The sequence below is a fragment of the Clarias gariepinus genome, chromosome 21, assembly GCF_024256425.1.
Source record: "Clarias gariepinus isolate MV-2021 ecotype Netherlands chromosome 21, CGAR_prim_01v2, whole genome shotgun sequence".
Taxonomy (NCBI): Eukaryota; Metazoa; Chordata; class Actinopteri; order Siluriformes; family Clariidae; genus Clarias; species Clarias gariepinus.
The window spans coordinates 14,847,456-14,857,264 of NC_071120.1; the positions used below are offsets into that span (position 1 = coordinate 14,847,456).

Sequence of the window (9,809 nt, forward strand, 5' to 3'; positions counted from 1 at the left end):
AATGAGGGTCTCTGTAGTGGCAGATCACTATCAAGGGTACTTGACAGCATTCAAGCTGTTGCCTCAGAATTGCAAGCTAGATCTGTAGGTAAAGAAAAACAACTTTTAGTTAACGCGCCAAGCCGTAAAAGCCCAAAAGATGATGAAATCAATATTAATAGTAGTAGAAAGATTCCCCCAGAAGCTAATATTCCTACAGTGCCACCAGTATTCGAGCGTGCCAAAGATGATAATTCTGCCATTGTAAATGATGATGCCAAAAGTCCAGCCAATTCAGACAGCACTGTGTTTAAAGAGCAGGGCCACTTACATAATACTGACAAGGCTAGAGATGATGTGACAGTTCAAACAAGATTAAATCCAGCCCCAGTAGTCGGCACTTGTGAGGATGGGAGACGAGAGAAGCAGCATGACTCGTGTAAAACTGTTGACGAGCAAAGCAGGGGAGAACCAACAGAGAGCATAACTGATCCAGAGAACACAGAGAGCTCTGTCAGCATGTTGACCGACTTGTCCCAGAAGCCCTTATGTTTACTTCCAACACATGATAACAGTCAAGGTACAGAGAGTGCAGAACAAGACGGTCTTCAGAAAGCTGTGGATAATGAGGGGAGCTTAAGCCCTGCTACACTGAGCCAGTGCAAAAAGAACCGATCCAAACATAAACTCGGAAAACATACAAACCAGGCTGGTGTGTCTGATGCAGGTAACATTCACTTAAACATTTCCTTTTTTTTTTTTTGGTTTACAAAAAATATTTAATAATAAATAAATTTGTGCATCTAAGCTCAAAATATAAAAGGCAGCACTAGTATTTTGTGCCATTGTATACACTACGTTTATACTGTACATATCTATAATCTTTCTGAATAGCCACAAAACCAGCTCCAAACTCGAACCTAAGAAGCCTCCACAGATGGGATTTTTCGGGAGATCCTTTATTCCATCAAGCCTGCAAGAAAGGAAACCTAACAGTGGTTAAAAGGCTCATTAAAGCTGGAATAGACATTAATATTGCTGATGATGCAGGTGAGCTAGAGGCACAAAACAACATATCACAGAAGGGGTTGAAGAAGTACAGTACACCACCGCTCAAAAGTTTAGAATCACTTGCAAATTTAGTAATTTATTTTCTACAACAGTGCTTGGGGATCTCAAAACTACGAAATAACACATATAGACTTAGGTAGGTATGTGACAACAACAACAACAATAGTCAGTTGTTATTTTGAGACACGGAGGTCATCCTTTCCTGTAATAATTCTTGCAAAAACAGTATTGTCAAGTGCATTTGCAAAACCCATCAAGCACCATAATGAAATTGACTCTTAGGAAGACCTTTCCAGGAAAGCAAGACCAAAACTTACCTCTGCTGCAGAAGAGAAGTTTATTTAGAGTCACCAGCCTTAAAAATCACCAATTTACAGCACCTCAGGATAGAGCCGTTATAAAGGCTTTACAGAGCATAAGTAGCAGACACATCTCAATATCACCTGTTCAATATTGCATATACTGTATTACAGCAAGATGTATATAGAAAGAAATAAAAATCAGGAACAACCATGGAGTTAGAAAGTGATTCCAAACTTTTGAACGGTAGTGTACATAACAACTGCATATAATTATAATAACTTATGTTGTTCATTCTCCCTTGGCATTTAATCCTGATTTTCCAATTCAGATTAGGAGTATTGGGCTGTCGGAGAGGGGTTCTAAGGGCGTGTCTGACTTTTAAGACCTTTTGGCTTGTGATACCCTGAAGTCATTTGAAAAAAATAGAGCAGAGTTTAATATCCTCTCTGTAGATTTCTTTAAGTACCTGCAGGTCCGGCATTTCTTTGAGTCCCTATTAAGGCAGAACAAATTTCGCACTATTTTATCAGAAATGGAAGAAACCATCATTTCAACTAAAGCTCTTAAAGGGGCCACCTCTAGGTACAGTACTATGCTTTATTAGCGCACTCAGATTCCTCAGCCTATGACTCTCTAAAATCACTGTGGGAACAGGATCTGGGGGTATCATTTAATCCAGCAGTTTGGACCACAATTTGTGAGTGCATTTTCCCAAAATGCACTTCAATATCTTTACACGAACAAAATTGAATTTTTTTTCATAGAATTTACTTTACACCTGTCCGTCTTCATAAAATGTATCCGGGCTGTTTCAATCTTTGCTTTCAATGTAAAGCACATAGGGGTACATATTTTCATGTATTCTGGTCCTGTGACAATATCCAATTATTTTGGAAAGGGGTTCACTTTGTAACTCAAGAGATAACTGGAAAACATTTTATTCTGTCTCCTGCACTGTATTTGTTGAATCATATTCCTGAAGGCCCTTTTGACTTGCACTCCAAGCTCTTGTTTACAACCCTTTCTTTTTTGGCAAAAAAATACATTTTGCTGAAGTGGTCCACTCCCCAGGTTCCAACCATTACTATGTGGCTGTCATCTTTCCTTCCCTTGGAAAAACTCATGATCTTAATCACAGGTAGGACAAATTTTGGAAACTCTGGAAACCTCTCCACTGTTTTTTGCAAAAACTCTAAATGTTTATTTTAATAGAGGTTTCTATTTTCCCATCATGTTTTGTTTTGCTTAACTTCAGCAGGCAGAGATTTATATTTTCTTGTACATTGCATATTGTTATATTTTTTCAGCGCTGTGGGTGGGTGGGTGGATATGTTTGTTCGTCTGTCTGTTTGATTGTGTCTGTATTATTTGGAAAATACTTATTAAAAAATAAATGAATAAATAACTTATGTTGCCTTGTCAGGTTGGACTGCACTTCATGAGGCCAGTGTTGGAGGTTTTCCAGATGTGGTGGAGGAACTTTTGCGTGCAGGTGCAAATGTTAATAGCAGGGGGCTGGAAGGAATCACGCCTCTTCACAATGCGGTTATGTATGGTAAATACGAGGTAAAGAAAACTGCTTAAGGATTGTTCGTTGTGCTCCTTCTTTTAGAGAGACATGTGTTGAATTATCATTGAGATACAGTTGTGCGATTGTTAGTTAAAATTGACGTGCCTGAACTGCACTAAATATTTTTGCAATAATTAATATTTTAGAAGAATCTTTAGGTTGTCCTGTGACTACTTTGTTCTTGTTAACACGCATTTCTATTCATGCAAAACTTATTTGCCTTGGACCAGACATAAAGGTACAGTAACTGCCTTTACAAGCAGTAAAAGCTCAGTGTTCATTCATAGGTGGTGATGCTTCTTCTTCAATACGGCTCAAATCCTCATGATAAGAATTCATGCGGAGAGAGTGCACTAGACCTTGCAAAACACGAGATCATCAAAGAGCTACTCCTGACATTCAGAAAATCTCCCATTGTACATGGGCAACCAACTGATTCCTTTAAACAAGACTCTAAAATTTTGCACTGTGAACAAATACAGAAAGGTAATATAATTCTGCTGGAGATGTGTGTACCTGAGACGGGCAAAATATTTCAGTCATTAATGTTTTCAATCAGTTTTACACAACTACAATTAAAGCTTTTTTTCCAGATCATCAGGTTTGCAGTCAACCACCTGCCTCCTTTAGGGGAAATGATAGGAGGAACATTGCAAGAAGACGTGCTGGTTCTGCACGCTGTTGTTTAGTATGTACAGTAAATTTTTATAATCACAGCTACAACACTATAAATGCTCATAGTGATTGAGCCTTAAACATCTTTAAATCATTTCTAGCTGGAGTGTTGTCAGTCCCGAACTATGAGGTTAGCCTCTAAAGACGTGGCGCCATCATCGAAGAAGACAGTCACGGGCCAGCTTTCTTGTGAAGAGAGACAACAAAATCAAACATCTTTGATGTCATTCAACTTTCACAGTAATGCTTTAATACAGGCACTCCGAACAGTATTGCAACAGAAAGATACTGTACTAAGGAGACAGAATTAATCTTTCATTGTCAGGTTAATGACCCGGATTAATCCACCAAGCAACTTTAACAAAAACAGGAACAGACAGCAACCCTCTTTATTCATTGAACACTAGGTCTTTATGAATTCATCGCATTTATGCAGTGAGGAAGATGATTGTACTGTAGGTCATTTTGACAACAATTGACACCACTCAAGCTAGAACTTTTTGCAAGGAAAACATCTTCGACATCAAACTAAAATCATTAAAAAGATATTGAAAAAATAGTAATAAGACACTCAGAGTGTAATATTCCTACGAGCTCATTAGTATTTCGTTCCTGCTCAGTTTTACACAACTACATTTAGTCTACTGCTTTTTTAGATAAACAGGTTCACGTACAACCACCTGACACGTTCAGGAGAGGGGATAAGAGGAACACTGCAGGAAGCCGTGCTGGTTCTGCACCTAATTTAGTATGTAACATTTATAAACCACAACTACAGTAATATATTTATAATACAGTAAGGTATTTATAATTATTTAATAATTTTTCAATTTTAATCATTTCTAGCTTGAATGTGGTCTGTCCCAAATCACAGCAGCGATGCCTAAAGAAGCAAAACCGAAGCAGACAGGTATCCACCTTAGAGCTTGTGGTGCAACTGGAATTTCTTTTATTTATTTATTTATTTATTTTATCAGATGATTTTGTCACACAGTGTTTATCTGGAGTTTCCATGTTCTCCCCATGGTTGATGGGTGTCCTCTGGGTATTCCAGTTGTCTCACAAATCCAAATATGGTTGTTAGGCTGCTTATTTATTCATTTATTCATTTATTCATTTTTTTTTTATACCATTTAACTTGTGTACAGGGACGGGAGGAGGGCTTGAGCCTATCCCAGGAGACTTAGGACATGAACAGGGTGCCAGTCCAGTTGTAGGCTGATTAGTATTTTAAAATTGCCTATGTATGTATGTATGTATGTATGTAGGTAAATACCATATTGATTTCAATACATCTTGTTGGACACAGCGAAGTACAGTAATGGCATCACTAGTTTTTTTTTTTTAACAGAAAATGAGGAAGTAACAAAGGAAGTAATGACCTAGTGTGAAAATGTCATTTTTTTCTGTATGTTGTTGCTGGTGTCTGAATGCTGTTGCTAACAGTTACAGTCCTATTCAAAAGAACTGGTTATTATTGTACTAGATTCAAATTTCCAACCGCCATTTCTCTCACCAATGATGCCATAAACAGCTTATATTTTCTTCAGCCTCTATCATGCTGTTGGCTTTGACCACAAAAAAAGAGAGCGGTTCCCCACAGCTGTGCTTTAGACGTGGTTGTATCTTTGTAAAAGAACTAAAAAAAAAACACAAATTTAAATTCAGGTTTTAGCACACTGCTTTACATATTGCAGTCTTGTCTACTTTGCCTGTCAACAAGTTGCCACATGCCCCAGAAGACCCTCAGCACTGTCACTGATTCTGAGCATGTCTCCTACTCCTTAACTCCTTAAAGTCACAGTCCTTTTCTTTTATTGGTGAAAGCAAATTAATGTGTAACTATAGTAAACCTACTAAAAGTTATGATGCATGTAGGACTAGACCCCCGAGTCCTGGGAGTTGTTCAATGGGTTAAAGATTAAATAATTGCTTACAATCATTTGAATTTCATAGGAAAGACCAGTTTTGAAGCTATTGCTCTGTGAAACACTCTTGCGTAAACAAAACATGGTTGAATGTTTGTCAAAATGTGTTAGCTTAACCATAAACCAGGATTTCATCCAACGCACATGTTTAATTGGGAAAATTTCACCACGTCCACATCTGGTACAACTAAGCATAAGATGTAAGATAAGAAATAGCAGATGTGCTTCACTAAAAGACTAAGTCAAAGCTGTGTTCTTCAAGCCATTCTATAAAACATCAGTTAAACATTTTTGTAAAATACAGTTTACAATCATTCATATATCTTCTATACCGCTTCTAAACCATGTTACTGTGTGTGTGTGTGTGTGTGTGTGTGTGTGTGTGCTCTGTGATGCACTGTCACCCTATCTTGGTTGGACCCCACCTTGTGCATTGTGTGTGTTTGTGTGTGTGCACAAGGTGGGGTTCAACCAAGATAGGGTGACAGTTCATCACAGAGCACACACACATACACACACTACGGACAATTTGGAAATGCCAATCAGCCTAATCTGCTTGTCTTTGGACTATGGGAGGAAACCGGAGGAAAATACAGATTATTAAAGTCTATTCTTGTGTCAAATAAAATTTTTGTAAATATCAGTGATCATATTTTTACTTTTGCTATCAGATTGTTGAACACTGTTCCTTCAAAGCTATATCAGTATGCAGTCGAGTGATGCAGATTTGTAAATGTGACCGCCTTTTTTTTTTTTTTTAATAACAGGACCATTACGGAATGAACATTTTATGAGCATCACTTCCATCCGACTGATTAGTAACGAAGAGTTCCTGCCATCATACATAATGGACAGACACTGGAAGTCATTCATGAACAGAGACAACTGGGGCTTTTAAAAACTTTGCTGGAAAGTTTGCTTAAAGTGGACCTGGCAAGAAAAGAGTTTCAAATCATCTATATTTTTTGTTGCCATGTAATGCATGTTCATGTTCAGTTAAAAAAAAAGAAGAAGCTGTTAACAGATCGTTTGGAATGTAATAGAATGTGTTTTGATTATTAAACTTGTTTTGGATGAAAACCTGAGCTGTGCTTTCATAAAACCAAGCACTGATGGATATTTTGTATTTATTGCAGTTTGTTTTTCCAAAGAGCTCAGTCATTGTACAGTACTCGTGTAGTAACTGGGCGTGGCTTGAGCGGGTACACCTCACTGATTGCCACGCCCATATCACAATGCGCCCCGCCCCTTTTGCTCTGGGAGTTCAGCAGTAGCGGATATCACTCCCACGCGCTTTACTCTCGAGGCGAAGAGGAGCTCTCACTCACAACGGTAAGTATTTTATTTATATATGAAAAAAAACACTTAATGTAATTATAAATCCGGAGAGCCGTGTAAGAAACTCAATTTCTGTCCGACTCTGAGTCTGATGCAGCATCCGACTCTGAAGTGTGTGTGTGTGTGTGAGAGAGACGAAAGAAGCAGCTGTTCAGGGAGCTCGTGCATGTGCAGTTTCTTTTTATTATTATTATTATAGACCAGTTTCACAATAAGGTGTGTGTAATGTATGTGCTGTGAAATATAATGATCCTGGATTATTACACATTCTCTCTTTTTCCAGTGGTGAAGGATAAAGTGGACAGACTGGCACTGGACTGTTATTTCTCAGTTTGTTCAAGTTTTTTTTTTATTACTATTTTTGATGGAACGTTACAGGAAAGAAGTGCAGTGAGAGAGGACATGAAGTTAGTTGGTGTGAGAAAAGAGGATGCAGAGGATAGGGTTAGATGGAGGCAGATGATTCGCTGTGGCGACCCCTGAAAGGGAACAGCCGAAAGACAAAGAAGAAGTTACAGGAAAGAAGTAAGACAACGCAAGTGCAAGGTGGGTTTCACACATGATGTGCTCAGTGATGTGAAAAAAGTTTCCATTAGCAGAGCAGGTCTCATGTTTATAAGGACATGCTGTGTGCTGTGAAATAGTCATAACCTAGGTGTCATTCTAGGTGACATTTTTTAAAAACATATTTTTTGTAACCCTCCTTTTATCTTTAGGGCCTTTTTGACTTCATTCAGTGTTTAATGTCTCAACATAAATGATTGAAATAATTTTTTTTGGCTTCATATTTAGTGACTTTTATACATAAACTTAGGTATCAATTTTAATTTTGATAATTTTTTAGAGGTTGAAATTGCTGAGGTCAAATTAACCCCAAGAATAATATATGTTACTGTAGTAAATTTGAAGGTAACAGGAGGGTTAAGAGGAACGACACATTGTGTAAGTCAAAGTGTAAAGGATTTGATGATGAAGTCACCGCACAGATGGTACAGGACTTCTTTTGTTTATTCACTACATCCTTTATGTTCTTTTATCTGCTGTGTGATCTACTGTACTAAGAGATCTAAACTTAACTAATTTACCAAAGCATAAGGATTATTGTTTACATAAGAATAAAGATGTGACTCCATTTTACTTCCCCCACCACAGAATGAAAGGGAGATGTGCTGCTTTACATAAGAGAAGACACAAATTCTACCTGCTCTTTGTGTCATTGTCCATTGTGTGTCTCCTGAAGTTTGTCTACGTAAAGGTCTCGTTGAAAAACCGATTTTACGTCGAGCCCTATGGAATTACAGTAAGATCATCTAATTCTCAGCCTAACAAAGATGCCATTGACTGCACTGCCATTTATCAGCTAGATCCAGTAGAAATTGGCAAGTCGTTGGAGATAAGGCGCAGAGACATTGTGGATTTGGATGATGAGAGTGTTGTGTCCTTCACTGAGGACTGTTCAAAATACCTATTCGCAAGAGGTTACAATGGCATCCCTGTGACTAATGAGGAGCGTGACTTTCCACTGGCGTACTCTTTAGTAGTGCATAAGAATATGCCCATGGTAGAGAGGATTATCAGGGCCATCTATGCACCGCACAACATATACTGCATACATTATGATCAGAAGTCCTCGAAATCCTTTATCGCCGGGGTAAAAAACCTGGCCAAATGTTTCCCAAACATATTTATCGCCTCCAAGCTGGAATCAGTGCAGTATGCGCACATCACAAGACTCCGCGCAGATCTCAATTGCCTGTCGGACCTAATGAGGTCAGAGGTCAAATGGAAGTATGCTATTAATCTTTGTGGGCAAGACTTCCCACTCAAGTCCAACTATGAGCTGGTAAAGGAACTAAAAACGTTGAAGGGTGCAAACATGTTGGAGTCGAGCCGACCCAGTGAGCTAAAGAGACAACGCTTTAGCTTTCAACACGAACTTAAAGACGTCCCATATGAGTATCAGAAGCTACCTGTTAGAACTACAGTTGCTAAAAGCGCTCCGCCTCATGACATTGAAATGTTTATTGGAAGTGCCTATTTTGTCCTTTCACGTGATTTCGTCCAGTATGTTCAGACTAGCCAGCTGGCAAAAGACTTCTTCGAGTGGTCAGCTGACACCTACTCTCCGGATGAGCACTTTTGGGCTACGCTGGCACGAGTGCCTGGAGTGCCCGGAGAGATCCTAAGGTCGGAGGCCGATGTTACCGATTTGAAGAGTAAAACCCGTCTAGTAAAATGGAATTATTTGGAAGGGTCTTTGTACCCCCCTTGCACTGGAACACACATGCGTAGTGTTTGCATTTATGGTGCTGCAGAACTCAGGTGGCTCTTGAACTATGGCCACTGGTTTGCAAACAAGTTTGATCCCAAAGTGGACCCTGTCCTCATTCAGTGTCTTGAGGAAAAACTTGAGGAAAGTAAAATTCAACATGGGTTAAGTACAGTCTCTTAAAAGATGGACCTTTATTACAGTATATGCACCAAGTTTTTGGGCTTGTTTGTACATGTTTCTGACCAAAACTGTATTGCCCCTATTTTGAGACAAAAAAAGGTTAGAGTCTCTGTTAAATGTGAGCAAAACAATTAATGCATTTTGCCATTGAAACTGAAACTTATGACCTCAATGACTATTTAAAGTGCCTTTTAACTCTTGTGTGTCTTTCTTTTTGTGTTACAAAAGATCTATGGAACATCTTATTAAAAAGCACATTTATAGAGTACCCAATATTCCACCTCAATTGTCTTTTTTATATTTAAAAATACAATTATATCGAAGAATTTCCCACTGTGTTAGACATCATAATGTTTTTTTGCTAAATCTTTTAAAAGTGAAGTACCAACAGTCTTTGTTGATGCATCAACAGTCTTAATTTTGCTAAAGCAGCATATTAAAATGGTGGTCTTTTATGGCAATGTCTCATTAGTAACAAAAGTTTTCTGCTGAC

The 9,809-nt window shown here is 38.4% G+C and overlaps 2 protein-coding genes across 2 annotated transcripts; both read left to right on the forward strand.

The window, feature by feature from the left end:
- The first annotated feature begins 195 nt into the window (after window positions 1-195).
- LOC128509868 (protein phosphatase 1 regulatory subunit 12A-like) lies at window positions 196-6,527 on the forward strand. Its single transcript, XM_053481739.1, has 9 exons — window positions 196-706; window positions 874-1,029; window positions 2,777-2,919; window positions 3,211-3,409; window positions 3,517-3,611; window positions 3,700-3,838; window positions 4,255-4,346; window positions 4,445-4,508; window positions 6,294-6,527. The coding sequence occupies exons 1-9, from the start codon at window positions 499-501 to the stop codon at window positions 6,422-6,424; spliced, it is 1,227 nt and encodes a 408-aa protein (XP_053337714.1). The 5' UTR covers window positions 196-498; the 3' UTR covers window positions 6,425-6,527.
- Window positions 6,528-7,275: 748 nt separating this feature from the next.
- gcnt4a (glucosaminyl (N-acetyl) transferase 4a) lies at window positions 7,276-9,589 on the forward strand. The gene is made up of 2 exons (XM_053480412.1): window positions 7,276-7,410; window positions 8,017-9,589. Exon 2 carries the CDS (start codon window positions 8,018-8,020, stop codon window positions 9,314-9,316), a length of 1,299 nt encoding a protein of 432 aa, XP_053336387.1. The 5' UTR covers window positions 7,276-7,410; window position 8,017; the 3' UTR covers window positions 9,317-9,589.
- Window positions 9,590-9,809: the final 220 nt, after the last annotated feature.